Source organism: Heptranchias perlo, unplaced genomic scaffold (genome assembly GCF_035084215.1).
Source record: "Heptranchias perlo isolate sHepPer1 unplaced genomic scaffold, sHepPer1.hap1 HAP1_SCAFFOLD_44, whole genome shotgun sequence".
Classification (NCBI taxonomy): domain Eukaryota; kingdom Metazoa; phylum Chordata; class Chondrichthyes; order Hexanchiformes; family Hexanchidae; genus Heptranchias; species Heptranchias perlo.
Genome location: NW_027139453.1, coordinates 7,746,759 through 7,767,893, shown reverse-complemented (window position 1 = coordinate 7,767,893; position 21,135 = coordinate 7,746,759). Strand labels below are relative to the sequence as shown.

Genomic DNA, 21,135 nt, shown 5'->3' with positions numbered 1-21,135 from the left:
ACTCTCCCACAGGCGCGATGTTGGCAGATCGTCTTTGTGATCTCACGCAGGCGCAGAAGGTTAAGTGGTGTTTTGATTGAGGTTTTTCCGATTTTGAAAGGAATTGATGTAGTAGATCGAGATAAATATTGTTCGCTGGTGGAGGAGTCTATGACCAGGGGGCATAACCTTAGAATCAGAGTCAGGTCATTCAGTAGAGAAGTTCGGAAAGGGGTGGTGGAAGTGTGGAAATATCTCGCCCAAAAAGCAATAGTTACTCGCTTAATCAATAACTTTAAACCTGAGATCGATAGATTTTGGCAGCAATGAGTACTAAGGGATATGGAGCTAAGGCGGGTAAGTGGAGTTAGGATACAGATCAGCCCTGATCTCATTGAATGGCGGAACAGGCTCGAGGGACTGAATGACCTCCTCCTGTTCCGATGTTACAATGTATAGAACATGCGGTCTTTGTCACATATATCCCAGTGTTGGGTTTGGGAAGCGTCGGGAAGGAGAGCCAACCTGCTGGGACCCGCTAAACCCATCGAGGAGCACAGGGTGGGATATGAGACGGAATAAAGTTCCAATGCCGGGAATTCTGCCGCTATTGTCCTCGTTTAACTAATTTAAATATTAATTTGAGAGGATATTTCACCCCATTCTTCAGCTCCTCTCTGAATTTAGTCTGGGTCACTGCATAAATACACGTGTTTGTGCAGCAGCTCAAAAGCAGGAGCATGTAGCTGGTTTGATCTGCGATAAACATCGGGTCATTGAAACGTGTGCGATAATAACGGTTTGTAATTCGCACTGATAGGAAAAATAAAACATATGTCATCCATAGCAGTATGAAATTGCCGGAAATGGCAAACAGTAAGATGATGGATTTTCTTCGGTTCTCCATCTCCGGATCAATGTGATTCGCATCACTCTTGCTGCCCCTGAGCCTCCTGCGGACTCTACTGGCCACCAAAATGTTTCCTACAGTCAGAGAATTGAGCAGCAATATCAGGAATATTGGGAGCAGTGGAGTCAAACAGCGGTGAATCCATGTAAATGCGACCCATGCAGCTGAAGGATAAAAGTCTGGTTTTACAATACAGCCCCAGGGTACGTTCTCCAATATCATGTATGGTTCAAATGCAAAGTACCAGGGGATGTTTTTTGAACAGAACAACGGGCACAAAGTTCCTATAACCACGGCTGCAGTTTTCTCGGTGCAATATTTAGTCCTCAGCTTCTGGCAACAAATGGATATAAAACGATCAAAAGTGAAAGCGACTGTTAACCAGACAGAAATGTCTGAGACAGCATGGTTAAGGGCAGTTTGGAAAGAGCACACAGGGGTGAGGAACAGGAAGTTAGTCGGGAAATAATACTCCTTAATCCGAAACAATATTACGTCATTGATAATGACCAATAGATCCGCCGCTGCCATGGCCACCAGGTAGCGAGTGACACATTTCGAGAGACCGCACTTTCCTCGGGACAGGATCACAATCGTCATCACGTTAGCTGTGAAAGGGAAAGAAACAGAAACAGTGAATCACACAACAGGTTACAGCAAAAGAGCCAATTTCACAGTATTTTGTGTGAAACATACATCTTATGAGAGTATATGAGAGTGCTGAGTAAATAATAACAAATAAACATTCCCAGTAAAGAGGAAGGAATGAATCGAAGATATTCTCTGTGAATTTACTCGGAACTGCACCCTCTCTGACGCCGTAAGTTCGCCAGAGGAGCAGTGTAAACCCGGCGCAGCACCAAGGATTTTTAATTCCATTGATGAACATTAGCCAAAACAAAGCGAGATAATATGTTATAAATAATTACAATCAGTTGTAAGTCAGAAGAGCAAATGACATAATGGAAAGAAAACGTAAGAATATAGATTGCAAGTAAGTAATAAATTGTCAACTATAAATTGGGAGAAAATTATTCAGTGCGGAGCAGTGAAAATGAAGCCAGCTCAAAATGCGGTCAATGCAAAATGGGGACCCCGAAGGGTGATCTCAACTGGCTGGGTTTGGACCCGTGATCAGGAGAGGGGAGTGGACCAGGTGGTGGTCGGAAATAGTTCGGAGTTGTCAGATTTTATTCTCAGACTGGAGGTCGTGACAACAGATTGCATCAAAATTCTGCTGTCAAACATCATCATACAAGGGACCTTGGCAGGTTTGAACTCGACCAAGTTGCAGCAATTTCGTTTCTCAAACCCCAGCTGAACCGTTCACATGGTCAACAGACTTTCCATCGCTGCAAAACCCATGTCTGTCATCGACAACTTCCACAGTCCAACACCATCTGGGGAAACTCCAACAATGTCCGCAAGGGGCAAAGGGTTAGAAATGAGCAGCAACGGACAACTTTATCTTGTTCGATTATGCCTAAAAAACAAATGTACCTTCCAAGTACAGGATGCAACAAGGGACACAATCCGACCTCAAAGGGAAGTGATGGCAGCGATCCCGAGATCGAATAATAGACCAGTGCAAGTGACAATAGAGGCTGCAGTTCAACCCGGTCCCCGGATTACAGTACAGACCAGTGCAATTGATAATAGAGTCTCTCGTTCTCCCAGGTCCACGGATCGCAGAACAGACCAGTGAAAGTGACAATAGAGGCTGGAGTTCCACCAAGGGTAACAAAGTACCTGCCGAGATTCAACTTCAGAAAGATTGTCTGGGACATTCATACCTCTGAATTGAATCCATCTGTAATATCGCCCCGACAAAAAATCGTTATGAAGAATTTGTCTCCATGGTCTGGAATGAAGTAATTGAGGAAATTGCAGCTGTTTTCGTAAATAGTCTTCAAAATCTCATTATTCATTAATTGTGCTGTTGGATTGAAAAATTACAATGGACTCTCCAATATTTGAGAAGGGTGGGAGATAGAAACTATATAACGATATACCTGCCGCTCTAAAGTCAGTTGTGGGAAAATTACCAGAATCTGTTAATAGGGACAGAGTGACTGAGCACTTGGACAAATTTGAGCCACGTGCTAGTGCAGAGAAACACAGGGTAATTCGGCACCAACGCGTGGCGAAGGCTCTGGGGTCGGGACTCAGGCTTTCGTTTCCTCAAACAGTGGCACTCCAACGACATAGGTAGGACTAAGAAAGAGGTTCTGCTGAGGGAGTTTGAGCTGCTATAGACTGAATTATAAAGCAGAACTACAAAGGTGATAATCTCTGGATTATGACATGAGCCACGAACAAATTGGCACAGATTAAATCAGATCAGAGAGAAGAATGCGTGGCTCAAAGATTGGTGTGGGAGAAGTGGGTTTAGGTTCCTGGAGCACTGGCACCAATACTGGGGAAAGAGAGAGCTGTTCCGTTAGGACGGGCTTCACCTGAACCAAGCTGGGACCAATGTTCTGGCAAACTGAATAACTCGGGCGGTAGAGAAGGCTTTAAACTGAATAGAGTGGCGGAGGGCTCAGGTGCGATGAAGTTTAGATTAATAGAAAGAAAAGAAAAGGAAGTAGTACAGGAAAGCGATGGGGGTAAAGATAAACAGAGTGTGTCAGGAAGGGACAGAGCATACAGACATAAGAGTGCACTAGCAAATGGGGCCTGGGTAGGAAAGAATGGTAAAAAAGACAAATTTAAAGTTTCTTTATCTGAATGCATGCAGCATTCGTAATAAGATCGAAGAATTGACGGCACAAATAGAAACAAATGGGTATGATCTCGTGGCCATTATAGCGACGTGGTTGCAATGTGACCAAGTTTGGGAGCTAAATATTCAGGGTTATTTAACATTTAGGAAGGATAGGAAAAACGGTAAAGGTGGTGGGCAGGCTCTGTTAATAAAGGATGAAATTGGTATAATATTGAAAAATGATCTTCGCTCAGAAGATCAAGGTTTCCAAACTATTTGGGTGGAGGTAAGAAATTACAAGGGAAAGAAATCACTGGTGTGAGTAGTATTTCGGTCCCTAACAGTAGCTATACTGCAGGGCACAATACTAATCAGGAACTAAGGGGGGCTTGTAAAAAAACGTAATGCAATAAACATGGGCGATTTCATCTTTCACATAGATTGGACAAATCAAATTGGCAAAAATAGCCCTGAGCAGCAGTTGACAGAGTGTATTCGCGACTGGTTCTTAGACCAATACGTCGGGGTACCAATCAGGGAGCAGACCATTTTGGATCTGGCAATGGGTAACGAAACAGGATTAATTAACGATCTCAAAGTGAAAGATTCCTTGGGAAGCAGTGATCATAACATGATAGAATTTCACATCCAGTTTAAGAGCGAGGATCTTGGGTCTTGCTTTCAACTGTTGAAGTTCCATTTTAAAGTGTACATTTATAAGTTTATGTCAGGCTTCAGCAGAGAGAGCTGCTGTAGTAAGTAAATTGGTCAGCTGGATTAAATTGGTACCTGAAGGTGCGGCAGGCCTGACTCATCTGAGTCATAAACTGTGGAAATACAGGGGCCTGTCAGTGCGACAGCACGGAGTGCGGCAGGACAGAGTGAAATGCTGAGCTTTTGGTAAGTGTGGGAGTTCGGTGAAGTGAGGGAAGGAGGTGCTGCTTTGCCTTGCTTTTCCTTACTTTTTCCACAGAGCGGCAGTGGACCTGAGCGTTGAAGACTGAGATGAGGGAATAAAAGCAGCAGCAGACCTGCAACAAGAGAAAACTACTGTGCAACGTCACAGGTGAGGCAGGAGACTCCAAGAGATGAGCACAGTATAAAAGGAGAGACCGAGAGCGGGAGGAGAGTCTGAAAGGCTAAGGCAAGTCATGGCAGCACAGCTCGCACCCGTGATATGCTCCGTCTGCACTATGTGGGAAGTCATGGACACTACCAGTGTCCCTGGCGACCATGTGTGCAGGAAGTGTGTACAGCTGCAGCGACTGGCTAACCGTATTTCGGAGCTGGAGCTGCGGGTGGATTCACTGTAGAGCATCCGCGATGCTGAGACTGTCGTGGATAGCAAGTTCAGTGAGGTGGTCACAACGCAGGTAAAGATTACACAGGCAGAAAGGGAATGGGTGACCACCAGGCAGTGTAAAAGGACTAGGCAGGTAGAGCAGAATTCCTCTGGGGTCAACTCCCTCTCAAATAGATATTCTGCTTTGGATACTGTTGGGGGAGATGGTTTATCAGGGGAAAGCAGCAAGAACCAAGTTCGGGGCACCACGGGTGGCTCTGCTGCACAGGAGGGGAGGAAGATGAGTGGGAGGGCTATAGTGATAGGGGATTCAATTGTAAGGGGAACAGAGAGGCGTTTCTGCGGCCGCAAACGTGACTCCAGGATGGTATGTTGCCTCCCTGGGTCTAGGGTCACGGATGTCACGGAGCGGCTGCAGGGCATTCTGGAGGGGGAGGGTGAACAGCCAGTAGTCGTGGTCCATATTGGTACGAACGACATAGGTAAAAAAAGGGATGAGGTTCTGCAAGTTGAATTGAATGAGTTAGGAGATAAATTAAAAAGCAGGAATTCAAAGGTCATGATCTCAGGATTACTACCAGTGCCACGTGCTAGTGAGTATAGGAACAGGAGAATAGACAGGATGAATGCGTGGCTGCAGGGATGGTGTCGGAAGGAGGGATTTAGATTCATGGGACATTTGGTCCGGTTCTGGGGAAGGTGGGACCAGTTCAAACGGAACGGCTTAAACCCGAGCAGGAACGGGACCAATATCCTCGCGGGGGTGTTTGCTGGTGCTGTTGGGGAAGGTTTAAACTCGAGTGGCAGGGGGATGGGAACCTGAACGGGGAGTCAGAAGGGAATAAAGTTGAGAGCAGCAAGAGAGGGGAAGACCCAGGGGAAATTTACAATACAAATAGTACGAACAGTTGTTAAAGAATAAGTGAAAGGGAAAAGCGTTGAGCAGCGGAAAGAAAGTGTACTTGAGGCACGACTCATAAAATAAGAACTAGAAGGCGTAAGGCAGCAAAGCTGAAGGTCAGGCTAGGGTGTGTGGCCCAACTAAGAGTTCTATTTACAAATGGACGGATTATAATGAATAAATTAAATGAACTACAGGTTCAAATTCAAATTGGAGGGTATGACATGATAGATATTACTGAGACTTGGCTGCAGGATGGTCAGGATTGGGAACTAATTATACCAGGTTATAAGGTCTACATGAGAGATAGGGTAAATGGAAGAGGGGGAGGAGTAGCCTTAATGATTAGAGATGAAATCACTTCAATGATAAAGGGGGATATAACGAGAGGTAAGCAGCCAACAGAGACCTTATGGGTTGAATTGAGAAATAGGTTAGGATCTAAGACTATAGTTGGAGTTGTATACAGGAGCTCTGGCAGCAGCTCTGAATTTGCTAGGTTGTATAAATGCAGAGATTCGACAAGCGTGTAAGAAAGGCATAGTGGTCTTAATGGGGGACTTCAATCTTCACACAGATTGGGAAAAGCAGACTAGCAACTGTCAGAAAGGTAGTGAATTTCTTGAGAGTGTCCGGGATAGTTTTCAACAGCAGTATGTCCTAAAGGCAACAAGGGGGCAAGCCATACTCCATTTAGCAATGAGTAATGAACCAGATTTAGTTAACGGCTTAACTGTGCGTGAACATCTATCCAATAGTGATCATGACATGATCGAGTTCAATGTAGTGTTTGAAAGGGAAAAATTGAGTCAGCTGCTAAGATTCTAGACTTGGGCAAGGCCGACTTCAATGGGATGAGACAGAGACTGTCCACAGTGAACTGGGCAAACCTGTTCATGTGTAAAACGACTGATGATCAGTGGGAAATGTTTAAAGAAACATTTAACGTGATACAGAATCGGTTTATACCCCTGAGGTGAAAGAACTCTACATGCCAAATAAAAACAGCCATGGACAACAAAAGAGGTAAGCGACAGTATAAGACATAAGGAAAGGCCATACAAAAAGACATAAAATGGTACAGATCCTGGCGAATGGGACAGATACCAAGAACAACAAAGGGTCACAAAGCAGATAGTAATGGCTGCAAAAAGAAAGTATGACATGAAACTCGCAAGGCATATCAAAAGCAATACGAAGAACGTTAATAGTTATATTAGGAAAAAGAGGGTGGTCAGGGGAGCAGTTTTGGCCCCTTGAAAACTGAAAGTGGGGATATTGTCATTGACAATGGGGAAATGGCTGGCATGTTGAACAATTACTTTGCGTCGATATTCACAGTTGAAAAAGCGGATAGCCTGCCGGAAATCCCAAGAAAACTGATATTGACTTGGGGACAGGAACTCGATAACATTAACATAAGTAAAGCAACAATAATGAAGAAAAAAAAAACACTAAAGAATGACATTGTGACTAGTGGAGTCCCGCAGTCATCTGTCTTGGGGCCTTAATTATTCACAATATTTATTAACGACTTAGATGAATGCATAGAAAGTCTCATATCTAATTTTGCCGATGACACAAAGATTGGTGGCATTGTAAGCAGTGTAGATGAAAACATAACATTACAAAGTGATATTGATAGATTAGGTGAATGGGCAAAACTGTGGCAAATGGAATTCAGTGCAGACAAATGCAAGTTCATCCACTTTGGATCAAAAAAGGATCGAACAGGGTACTTTCTCAATGGTAAAAAGTGAATAAAACAGTCGATGTCCAAAGAGACTTAGGGGTTCAGGTACAGAGATCATTGAAGTGACATGAACAGGTGCAGAAAATAATCAAGAAGGCAAATGGAATGTTGGCCTTTGTATCGAGAGGACTAGAGGACAAGGGGGCAGAAGTTATGCTGCAGCCATACAAAACCCTGGTTAGACCGCATGTGGAGTACTGTGAGCAGTTCTGAGAACCGCACCTTCGGAAGGACATATTGGCCTTGGAGGGAGTGCATCTTAGGTTTACTAGAATGATAGCCTGACATCAAGGATTAAGTTACGAGGAGAGATGACACAAATTGGGGTTGTATTCTCCAGAGTTTCGAAGGTTAAGGGGTGATCTGATCGAAGTTTATAAGATATTAAGGGGAACGGATAGGGTGGATAGAGAGAAACTATTTCCGCTGGTTGGGGGTTTTAGGAGTCGGGGGCACTGTCTATAAATTAGAGCCAGGCCTTTCAGGAGCGAGATTAGAAAACATTTCTGCACAGAAAGTCTTGTAGAAGTTTCGAACTCACTTTCGCAAACGGCAATTGATACGAGCTCAATTGTTAAATTTAAATCTGATATAGACAGCTTTTTGTCAATCAAATGTATTAAGGGATATGGGCCAAAGGCAGGTATATAGTGTTCGATCACAGATCAGCCATGATCTTATCAAATGGCGGAGCAGGCACGAGGGGCTGAATGGCCTACTCGTGTACCGATGTTCCTACGTTCCTATGTCTGAAACTATTATTTTGAATTAAAAGAAGGGCAATTATAAAGGAATGAGGGCGGAATTGGCTGAAGTGGATTGGGGAAATAGATTTGATGGTATGATGTTGGAAAAGCAGTGGCAAACATTTAAAAAAGATACTTTGTGACTCGCAACAAAAATATATCCCTGTTAGGACGAAAGACTCCACAAAAATGGTGAACCAACCAAGGCTAACTAAGATGTGGAGATGCCGGTGATGGACTTGGGTTCACAATTGTAAACAATTTTACAACACCAAGTTATAGTCCAACAATAAAAATTGAACCAACCAAGGCTAACTGAGGAAGTTATAGATGGTATCAGTTTAAAAGAAAAAAACATACATCATGGCAAAGATTACTAGGAAAACTTTAAAAACCAGCAAAGGAAGACTAAAGGAATAATAAAGAGGGAGAAAATAAATTATGAGAGTAAACTATCAAGACATAAAAACTGACAGTAAATGCTTCCACAAGTAAATAAAAAGGAAGAGGGTAGCTAAAGCAAACATTGGTCCCTTCGAGGATGAGACTGGCGAAATAATAATGGAAAACAAGCAAATGGCAGAGGAATTGAACAGATATGTTGTATCTGTTTTCGCATTAGAAGACACTAATATTATAACAATAGTAGTTGAAAATCAAGGGGCAAAGGGGAGAGAGGAACAAAAAACAATCACTATCACTGGAGAAGAAGTATTAGGTAAACTAATGGGTCTAAAGCCTGACAAGTCCGCTAATCCTGATGGCTTGTATCCGAGGATATTAAAGGAAGTGGCTGCAGAGATAGTGGATGCATTGGTTGTAATCTTCCAGAATTTACGAGATTCTGGAAAGGTCCCAGCGGATTGGAAAACCGCAAACGTAACATTCCTATTCAAGAAGGAAGTGAGACAGAAAATGTTAACGAAAGACCAGTTAGCCTAACATCTGTCATTCAGAAAATGCTAGAATCCATTATTAAGGAAGTAGTAGCAGGACTTTTGGAGACTCATAATACAACCAAGAAGAGTCAACATGGTTTTATGAAGGGGAAATCGTGCCTGACAAATTTAATAGAGTTCCTAGAGGAAGTAACGGGCAGGGTGGATAAAGGGCAAGCAATGGATGCAGTGTATTTGAATTTCCAAAAGGCATTCGATAAGGTGCCATATAAAAGACTGCTGCACAAGATAAGAGCTCATAGTGTTGGAGGTAATATATTGGCATCAATGGAGGATTGGCTAACAAACAGAAAACAAAGAGTCGGGATCAAAAGGGTCATTTTGAAAATGTCAATCTGTACCTTTTGGGGTGCCGCAGGGCTCAGTGCTGGGGCCTCAACTATTCGCAAAATATATCAATGACTTCGATGAAGGAACAGAGTGTCTTGTGGTGGAATTTGCTGATGATACAAAGATAGGTGGAAATTCAAGTTGCGATGAGAACACAAAGTGTCTGCAAAGGGATATTGACAAGTTAAGTGAATGGGCAAAAATTTCGCAGATGGAACATAATGTGGGAAGAAGTGAAGTCATCCACTTTGGGAGGAAAAGTAAAAAAGCAAAATATTATTTGAATGGAGAAATCCTACAAAATGCTGCGCTACAGAGGGTTCTGTGTGTCCTCGTACATGAATCAGAAAAAATCATCATACGCGTGCAGCAGGTAATCCAGTAGGCAAAGGGAATATTGGCCTTCATTTCGAGGGGGATGGAGTGTAAAAGCAGCGAGATCATGCTACAACTGTACAGGGTGCTGGTGAGATCAAACTTGGAGTAGTGCGTACAGTTCTGGTGCCCTTATTTAAGGAAGGACATACTGACATTGGAGGCAGTTTAGACAAGGTTCACTAGGTTGATTCGGGATATGGAAGGGTTGTGGATATGGAGGAAAGATTGAACAGGTGTGGTGTAAACTCATTGGAGTTTAGAAGAATGAGAGGAGATCTTATTGAAACTTACAAGTTTCTGAGGTGACTCGATAGGGTAGATGCTGAGAGGATGTTACCCCTCATGGGTATCTAAAACTAGGGGGGCATAGTCTCAGAATAAGGGGTCGCCAGTTTGAGACGGAAATTAGGAGGAATTTCTTCTCCCCGAGGGTAGTGAACCTTTGGAATTTTTTGACCCCAAAAATCTGTGAAGGCCGAGTCATTGAATCCATTCAGGGCTGAGTTAGACACATTATTGTCAACAAAGGATTCAAATGATATGGACAAAAGGCAGGAAAGTGGAGTTGAGGTAAAAATCAGATCAGCCATGATCTGATAGAATGGCGGAGCATGGTCGAGCGGTCGAATGGCCTCTCCTGATCCTAGCTCTTATGGTCTTATGGTCTTGTGGTCTTTTGCAATAGGGGGAGCCTTTACAAACCGGATGGCCCCTACCTGTATAACGGTGGTGCGAGGTGGTTGGGGTTAGAGGTGTTGGCAGGCAAGATAGCTAGAATGATGGGGGAGGGTTTAAACTGGATGCGGGGGTGTTTGCGGTCAGTGTAAGAGAACACCAGTACCGACTGGAGCAACTTTCAGTTGTACCAGTGAAAACACAAATCAAAGCTTAATGAGTCTAATTCCAATAGTGGGAGGTCAACAATGTAAAATTATTGATAAAGTAAATGGGAAAGCCAAATATCAGAAAGCTAAAAAAGTTGCGCTTGCATTAATAGAAGTCTGATAACTAAGATGGGTGATATGGAAGGTATGGCAGCGGTTCATAGATTGGACATTAGTTTCGTTACAGAGACATGGTGGAATGATTCCAATCAATGGTATACCTATCTGGTAGGGTATAAATTGTTTAGAGTAGACCGTGTCAGGAGAGAGGGCGATGGTGTTGCAGCATATGAGAACTCCAGTATTGAGGCACAAGTCAGAGAGGATATATAAAAGGAAAGTGCTCCTCTACTTTTCCGAGTTGCTCAGCATTTAGAATATCCCCCGATTTATCTTTCTTAGGTCCAACATGGATGACCTCACACTTGCCCACATTAATCTGCACCTGCCATAATTTTGCAGCGCGTTTACCGCCGAATATCCTGCTCTGCTCAACCGACAAGTTCTGTGAGCGGAGCGTCGGTCGAATAGCGCCACCCGGTGGGAGGGTATCTAACTGATCACCAAGCCAGTTGAATCGCAGAAAGTACGTGCCGTGGGCAAGGTGAAACCCGAACTCAGGCCAGCCAAGATGGCTTTAAAACTTCCACAATTACGGAGCTGCAGTTGTCGAACTGCTTACCTCACCGTGAAACGTCGTGTAATTATATTGAAACTGGTAAGAATATTGATAAATATGAGGCGGTCGTAATGGATGGTCAGAAAGGTCGGTGGCATATTCAATGGAATGGATTGTCCTCGGTCTCAGTGCGAGCACCCCATACCAATCCATGTGTACACACATGGCCACCTGAATTGCCTGAGATGCAAAAATTGATTGATGTAGATGAAAGATTCAGTTCAGTCCTCTCCACCGAACAACTTGAGCAGTTTTTAATGATTTTCTCGACCAGGGATAAATCTGACAATTGCAGGCCAGTCAGCCGAACGTCGTTGGTGGGGAAACTTTAAGAAACAGTAATTTGGGAAAAAAATAATTGGCACATTGAAAAATATGGGTTAATACATGACAGCCAGCAGGGATTTGTTGAAGGCAAATCATGTTTGGCGAACTTGGATGAGTTCTTTGATGAAGTAAAGGAGAGGGGTGATGAAGGTTGTGCGGTTGATGTTGTGTACTTGGAATTTCCAAAGGTGTTTGATAAAGTATCACATAATAGACTTCTTAACAAAATTGAAGACCACGGGGTTCAAGGGGCGGTGGTTGCGTGGATACGAAATTGGCTCAGGGTCTCATGTTTCGCTGCTGGTCCAATATCCCGAATATAAACATTTTAATGTGTTTTATAACTGCCTGCACAATTTTCGGCCGTAGGCCATAACTGTGCTTGGTGCACGATCGCAGCTCTGAATATAACACATCTCCACACTGGTTTTACCAACTCCTTGAGCTCCAATAGTGTTAACAGCGATCTACCTACTATAGAATTAGAACAAAAAAAATAGCAACAGGAGTAGGCCATATGGTCCCTCGAAACTGCTCCGCCATTCAATAAGCTCATGGCTGAACTTCGAACTCAACTCCACTTTCCAGCGCGATTCCCAGATCCTTTGATTGCCCTAGATTCCAAAAATCTGTCTTTCTCTGCCTTCAATGTACTCAACAACTATGCATCCACAACCCTCTGGGGTAGAGAATTCCAAAGATCCACTGCCCTCTGATTGAAGAAATTCCTCCTCATCTCAGTCTTAAATGGCCGTCCCCTTATTCTGTAACTATGCCCCCTAGTTCTAGGCTGTCCAGCCAGGAGAAACAACTTCTCAGCATCTACCCTGTCATGCGCCCTCAGAATATTATGTGTTTCAATGAGATCACCTCTCATTCTTCTACTCTACAGAGAGTATAGGCCCATTCAACTCAATCTCTCCTCAGAGGAACATCTCTCATCGCAGGAATCAATGAAGTGAAAATTCTGGCACCGCCTTCAAGAATATCCTTCCTCAGCTATGGAGACCAAAACTGTACACATTGCTCCAGGTGAGGACTCACTGAAGCCCTGCACAACTTCAGTAAGATTTCCTTACTCATGTAATCCAACCCCCTTGCAATAAAGGCCAACATGCTAATTGTTTGCGGGACCAACATGTTTATTTTCGAGTTCCTTGTACGAGGACATCCAAATCTCTGTGAACACCAACATTTAAAAAATTCTCATCATTTTAAAAATAATCTGTTTTTCTATTCTTCCTACCAAAGTGAGTAAACTCACATTTCCCTACATTGTACTCCTTCTAACACCTTCTTTCCCACTAACTTAACCGGTGTATATCCCTTTGCTGACTTTTTGAATTCTCCTCACAGCTTACTTTCCCAACTAGCTTTGCATCATCAGCAGACTTGGATACATTACACTCGGTCCCTTCATCTAAGTCATTAATAGAGATTGTAAATAGCTGAGGCCCAAACACCGACCTTTCGACAACCCACTAGTTACAGCCTGCCAACCTGTAAATGTCCCGTTCATCTCTACACTCTGTTTTCTGTCCGTTAAGCAATCCTCAATCCATCGAAACACAAACATAGAAACATAGAAAATAGGAGTAGGAGTAGGCCATTCGGCCCCTCGGGCCTGCTCCGCCATTCAAAATGATCATGGCTGATCGTCTAACTCAGTACCCTGCTCCCGCTTTTTCCCCATGTCCCGTGATCCCTTTAGCATTAAGAAATATATCTATCTCCTTCTTGAATACATCTAATGACTTAGTCTCCACTGCCTTCTGTGGTAGAGAATTCCACAGGTTCACCACACTCTGAGTGAAGCAATTTCACCTCATCTCGGTTCTAAGTGGCATACCCCGTATACTGAGATTGTGACCCCTGGTTCTGGACTCCCCAGCCATCGGAAACATCCTCCCTACATCTCGTCTGTCTCGTCCTGTTAGAATTTCATATGTTTCGATGAGAATACCTCTGATTCTTCTAAACTCGAGTGAATATAGGCCGAGTCGACCCAAACTCTCCTCATACGTCAGTCCTGCCATCCTAGGAATCAGTCTGGTAATCATTCGTTGCACTCCCTCCATGGCAATGACATCCTTCCTCAGATAAGGAGACCAAAACTGCACACAATACTCCAGATGTTGTCTCACGAATTCCCTGTATAACAGCAGTAAGGCTTCCCTGCTCCTGGACTCGAATCCTCCTACTCCCACCAGTGTTTTCTACTCCTTGTTAAATCTTTCTTCCACCCAAACTGATTCTACTTCCTGTTCTTCTGAACCAAGATCCATTCTTTCCACTGTCCTTATGTCATCCTTTATTATCAGAGCTACACCCCTTCATTTGCTACTCTGCTTGTCTTTTCGGAACGTCAAGTTCCATGGAATATTTCATTCTGAACCTTGGTCACCTTGCAATCACGTCTCTGTAATGGCGATTAGGTCAAACCCTTTTATCTCTGTGCAACTAATTCGTCTCTCTTATTAAGAAGCTCCGTACATTCAGATAAAGAGCCTTTAATTTTAACTTTTTATCATTTCCTATGCTTTGAACTTATTTTTTGATGCGTTAATGGAACAGCTCCCTCTTTCGATAGTACAGTTGCCAATGTTCAATGAATTGAAACCCTTGTCTCCCACATCACTCTTTGAGCCACGCATTTAACTCTTTGACCTGTTTGTCCCTACGCCAATCTGCACGTGGCTCAGGTAGTATTACAGAGATTATCACCTTTGAGATTCTGTTGGTTAATTCAAACCCTAACTCCTCAAATTGCCTCAGCAGAACCTCATTCTTCTTTCCACCTGTGTCGTTGGCTCCGACATGGACCACGACAAATGAATCCTCCCCCTCATGCCCTAAGTTATTCTCCAGCCGCGAGGAGATATCCATAACCTTGGCAAACGGTTGGCAACGCAGCCCACGGGAATCTCGGTCGCGGCTGCAGAGAACTGTGTCTATCCCCCTGAAAATAATATCCCCGACCACTACAACATTCATTTACTCCCCCGACTTGAATGGCCTCCTGGGCCACCGTGCCGTGGTATATTTGCCCATCCTCCCTGCAATCTTTGCTTTCAACCTTACAGGTAGCAAGTGCCTTGTACCTGTAGGACACGGTCAAATGCTGTGGCTCATCCAACATTACATCCAGGGTCCCCATAACAGCCTGACTCGCAATCACACCCTCCTGTTTTTGACCACTGAACGAATCTAAACTACAACCTAATCTAAGGGGTGTGAATGTCTCCTGGATGAAAGTGTCCAGTTAACTCTCCCCTTTCCGGATGCATTGCAGTGTCTGCAGCTCGGACTTCAGCTGAACAACTTTGAGCTGAATCGCCTTGAACTGTGGACACTTACCACATATGTGGTTGCCTGGGATCTCTCTGATCTCCACAAAATCCCACATGCTGCTTTTCCATTCAGTTAGCAGAAATACAGTGTAATACAACACTCGTAAGTTACCTTCAATCAGTGTTAATATGGGCCTTCACTGTCTGTCAGCAGATACTTACTTCCGTTTCCCAGCATATCTTCCACTATAAGTGAATGTGAATTCAAAACCTTTCACTTTGTATTAAACGACAGTTACTATCTGTTACAGTTAAAGGCGAGGGAAATAATTAACCAGAGAAAGTCAGCTGGAGAACATTAGCCAGAGGTCCCTATCGCTGCTACAGAGTAACTGGAGCAACTTCATAATCTGACAACAGCCCACTGGCAGAACGTTGCTCACATTCTCACTTACAGCCGCATCAACTTGAAACATTCAATGTATTTCGTTGGAGATTAAAAACACATTATAACATCAATTAACATATCACACAAGAAAGATGGAGGAAAGGGAGGTCGTGATATTCTCTGAATTTCTGACACTCGCCCGAAATCAGCAAAAGAATCACTTCAGGACAAATACAGCAAATGACCAGACACGCAAGAGCAGCAGTGACACAGTGAGACCCGGATTTATACGAACAGGAACCGGTTTCTATGATTTACCGGGAACTCAGTGCTCATTTCTAGATTTCCAGAATCCTTACTGTGAAAAAAATGTTACCTTATTTCACTCAAAAATTGCCGAGCTCTAATGTTAAATTTAACCTCATCTTCAGGACCCCACCATAGTAAATTGTTTCTCTGCATCTACCTCATCGAATCCCTTTACCATTTTAAATACCGAGATCAGATCATCCTTCAACCATCTAAACTCACGGAAATACAACCACGCTCATGCAACCCGGCTTCATAATTGAAACCTGTCAGCCCCGGTATCATTTTGATGAATCTGTGCTGCATCCCCTCCAAGGCCAATATATCCTTCCTGAGATTCTGTGCCCAAATCTAAAAAGAGTGCTCCAGATGTGGTCTGACCAAAGCTCTGTACAACTGAAGTAGCACTTCCACACTTTTCAATTAAACCCCCTGGCGATAAAAGACAACATTCCATTAACATCGACCCCTACTTTCTGTCTCCTATCTCACAACCAATTACCGACTCATGTCACAATTTAACTCCAATTCTAGACGTTCGCAATTTTGCAAATGTTCTCTTGAGCGAAAACTATCAAAAGCACGGAAATAATTGACATTGTAGCATAACTTGAGAATGTGGAGTTAGGGGTATATAACATTTCACACAGTACTGAAGATATTCTCAGATAAAATTACACCAGCTGACAGCACGTTCAATGATTGTAACAGATTGGAGCTTTTGCTGGACATTACAAGTACATTATGATCCCAATGAAAATATCACAAAAGGAAGGTGGAGGGAAACGCAGATTTGATATTCAATGAAATTTTGACATTGAGAGAGAAACAGTAACACAAATGCTTCAGAATAAACAACAATTTATCGGACACATAACAAGAACATTGATTTATTTAAAACCTGATTCATAAAGTAAGTAATTGTTCTGAATCAAACATCAAACACCACCTGGAGAACAGGAACACGGCGAACGGATATACAATCAATTAAACTTTATTTGTGTCTGAGAATTGATGGTGACTCTGGGTGCGGTACACCGAGCTACAACTGACCCTGTGAGTTGATATATTCAGAGAAACCCTCATTAATAGAGGCGCGAATTTTCCAGTGGGAGTGTTAGGCTGCATTGACATTGAGACTGGTGACAGTCAGAGGGACAGTCAGGCAACTCACTTCACTCGGTTCTTACTGAGCAACATCTTTAAACAGACTTCACAGTTTTATAATCAAACATCCGAAATATTGATGGTTTATTCCGATCACAGGTGGATGGAGGAAGAGGTGATGAAGGGATATGGGGACAGGGCGGCAAAATGCGATCAGAACAATCTTCTCACTCTAAGCATCTGAGTGATATTAAAGGTCAATTTGTATCGAGCAGCGTTTTGACCGGGCGGACAGACTTGCTAAAAGTGCAGCAGGTGTATCAACCTGCAAGTGAGTGATCTAACTGATAAAATGTCCGGTTAGTATAAAGGGGCCATAACCCGGCATCTAATCGATGTTATGGGTAAAATACAGGTGGTGGAGGATGAAACGGGTTTCTCAAATCGGGTCAAACCCAGGACAGTTTCATGGAGCGCCGCTCCGCGGTTTCAATCGCTCTATCACTGCATTGGATTCCCAATCTCACCTGTATCGTGACAGAAAGGGGTCTGACATAAACTAGCTGCCTCCCACCGGCAGAGGGCCGCAAAATGCCGGCCCGTTGGTTGAAGAGGTGGCTGATTTCAGGCTGAGAACCGTTCATGGGAGAAGATCGGGGGGAGAATCAGTGTTCGACGTGGAGCACAAACCCACCCTGGGAATGGATTGTGATCACCAGGAATAATATCAACACTTTGGTGGGAAAAGACCGAAAACAGTCTGAAAGTTCTGATTAATGGGATTGAACAAATCCCACTCCTGATTGTTCGGATTCACAGTAATATGTCCAGGTTTAGAATGGATATGAACGAGCGTTAGATCAGAGGAAGGAGGGGAGGAGAGGGAGTCTGTTATATGTCCAGTTCTTGAACGTATATTACCGAGTGTTAGATGAGGGGAAGGAGCAGAGGAGAAGAAATCTGTTATATGTCCAGGTATTGAACGGATATTGCCGAGTGTTAGATGAGGGGAAGGAGGAGAGGAGAGGGAGTCTTTTGGGACCACGGGAAATAACTTTAAATCTAAATATATCCACTGTATCACAAACTGCAAGGATTCTCAGTTAAAATGCATCAATTTGAAACTCATTTGATGATCAAAATAAGCTGCAGCTTTTGAGGGAGATGAACAATAACATTATACTGTCAATAGAATGATCAGTCAAGGAACAAGATAGAGCGGGAAATACAGTCACTGAATTTCTGCCTTTGATTTAACTTGGAAATAACACGGTGAAATAAGGACAGTTACCGAGATAAGAGTCGTAATACGGTTAAATTCTGAATCATACATTTCGGAAATGAATATAATAACTTACCGGGGACTCCAATGGCTGCTATAATCGGATAGTAAATCATTACTGTCTGTATAATTGGCGGTAACACGGTAAATGGATACACGGTGAATGGAACTCTCATTCTGTCAGAGAAGTGATGGTGAATCTTGACGCTGGACACACGGCTCCAACTGACTCTGTGAGATGAGAGATTAAGAGAAAATCATTATTTATAATCGAGGGAAACATCCAGTGGGATCAGGGAACAGCAGCATTGACATTACTTCCAGTCATTCGGACAGCCCGCAATTCCCTTCACTGTGATGTTTGTGCTGCACTAATTAATTCCAAAGGATATTGCAAGTATTTTCAAATGGAACAGCCCAACGATTGGTGCAATATTATGTTCATATTTCTATCTGACAATATACAGTAAGCCGGACTCTGACAACATCACTGCAACACGTTAAACAGAAGGAGGTTCAATTTCCCTCCTGTTTTGTGATACGGTTCACTCCTGTCGATGCACCGACTCAATACCAAGAATTCTCAAACATGCTTCAAGGGTTTGCATTGCTTCCCGCGATGAAAACACGTGGTATCATATTGTCATATTATGTTTCAGCACTGGAGGAGGCCATTCGGCCCATTGTTCCTTTGCCGGTTCTTTGAAAAAGCTATCCATTTCGTCCCATTCCCCAATTCTTTCCCCATACCTTTCTATATGTTTTCATTTCAAGTATTCATCCAATTCCCCTTTTTATAGTTACGATTGAACCCGCTTCCACCACCCTTTCAAGCACTGCTGTTAAGACCACTAAAACTCGCTGTGTAAAAAAAAATGTTTCCTCATGACCGTTCATGATTTTGAACACCTCTATGATATCTCCCCTTAGCCTTTTTTGTTCTAAGGAGAAAAACCCCGGCTTCTCCAATCTCTACACATAACTGAAATGCATCATCCCTAGTATCTATTAAATCTCTTCAGAGCCCTCTCTAAAGCATTGACATCTTTCCTAAAGTGTGGTTCCCAGAATTGAAAACAATATTCCAGTTGCGGCATTACGGGAGTTTTCTAATGGTTTGGTATAACTTCCTTAATTTTGAACTTGATGCCTCTAATAATAAAGCTCAGGATCCCCTATGCCTTTTAATGGCCTTCTCAACTTGTCCTGCCACTTTCAAATATTTGTGTATGTGCACATCGAGCTCTCTCTGTTCCTGCACCTCTTTGAAAATGTACCATTTAGTTTTCATTACCTCTCCTCATTCTTCCAACCAAAATATATCCCCTTGCACTTCTCTGTGTTAAATTTAATCTGCCATGAGTCTGCCCATTTCACCAGTCTGTCTATGTCCTCCTGAAGTCTGCTGCTATCCTCCACATTGTTTGCTACATTTCCCTGTCATCTGCAAACTTTAAAATTATAACATCCATACCGATGTCCAGGTCATTAACATATATCAAAAAGAACTGTGGTCCTAATACTGACCACTGGGGAACACCACTGTATACTTCCCACCAGTCTGAAAAACTAGCGTTCACCACTACTTTCTGCTTTCTGTCTCTTAGCCAATTTTGTATTCACGCTGCAACTGTCCCATTAATCGCACGGGCTTTAATTTTGGTAATAAGTATATTATGTGTTACTTTATCAAATTCCCTTTGAAAGTCCATTTACACAACAACAATTGCACCACCCTCGTCAACCCTCTCCACTATTTCATGAAAGAACTTAATCAAGTTAGTCAAACACGATTTCCTTCAACAAATCCGTGCTGACTTTATCTTATTAACCTTTTCCAAGTGATAATTAAGTTTGTCCCAGATTATTGGCCCTAAATGTTGCCCCATCGCCGACGTTAGGCTGACTGACCTGTAATTGCCTTCTTTTCCCCCTTTGTGATCAGACGTGTGACAGATGTAACGTTTTCCTTTCGTTCCTCAGCCATGCCATCTGCCTCCACAAGAACATCTCCTTTTATTGTTCCTGATCGGTCCCACCCTTCCTTTGACTTCTCAAATTTATACAATTATGAGACTTTTGTCTTCCCTTTTATGTGAGCCACTAATCTATTCTCATATTCTCTTTACCCCTCTTATTCCCTTTTTTAGATCTCCTCTGTACTTTCTGTATTCAGCCTAGTTCTCTACTGTTTTATGATCCTTACATTTGTCATAAGCCTTCTTTTTCTGTTTCATTTTAGTCTCCGTATCTTTAGTCATGCGTGGATCTCTCGCTTTCCATGCCCTTCCTTTCTACCTCTCAGTGATGTGTCCACTCTGTACCGGAAACCAACTCCTCCTTGACCTTCCCCGTAATTATTGTAAACCTAATGATATTATGATCAGTGTTCGCCAAATTCTGCCCCACTGTAACATGCTCCACCTGCCCAACTTCTTTACCCAGAACTAGACCCTGCATTGTATTCTTACTCGTTGGGCTGGAAACACCCTGTCCCATAACGTTATCTTGTACACATTTCAGGAACTCCTTCCCCACTTTGCCCTTTACAGTCTTTACTGTCCCATTCTATATTGGGACAATTGAATCCCCCCTTATCAGAACTCTATAGTTCTTGCATCGTTCTGTAATTTGCCCCCAAATTTGCTCCTCTATCTCCTTCCCACTATTTGGTGGTCTACAGTTTACATCCAGTTGCGTAATAGCTTCTCTATTGTATCTTAATTTTAAACAAATAGTTTCTGTCTTTGAACTCTTGACTACATCATCCCTTTCCAGTGCTATATTAGTGCATTCGATCAATACTGCCTCTCTTTCCTTCACTTCCCCATCTTTCCTGAATGCCTTGTGGCCGGGAATATTAAGTACACTGTCCTCCCCTTCATTGAGCAAGGTGTCTGTTA

At 43.0% G+C, this 21,135-nt stretch overlaps 1 protein-coding gene across 1 annotated transcript; it reads right to left on the bottom strand.

Annotated features, from left to right (window-relative positions):
• Positions 1-586: 586 nt before the first annotated feature.
• On the bottom strand, positions 587-20,493 carry LOC137312914 (probable G-protein coupled receptor 139). The gene is made up of 2 exons (XM_067979288.1): positions 20,439-20,493; positions 587-1,497 (listed from the first exon to the last, which is right to left on the bottom strand). The coding sequence occupies exons 1-2, from the start codon at positions 20,491-20,493 to the stop codon at positions 587-589; spliced, it is 966 nt and encodes a 321-aa protein (XP_067835389.1).
• Between the last annotated feature and the right edge of the window lie 642 nt (positions 20,494-21,135).

What these genes read in the sequence shown, in the direction of transcription:
- LOC137312914 (XM_067979288.1), bottom strand. Translation starts at nt 20,493, where the DNA reads ATGACTAAAGATACGGAGACTAAAATGAAACAGAAAAAGAAGGCTTAT. An exon ending in AAAGAAGGCTTATGACAAAT is followed by an intron (nt 1,498 to 20,438) that starts GTAAGGATCATA and finishes TCCCTTTCACAG; the next exon opens with CTAACGTGATGACGATTGTG.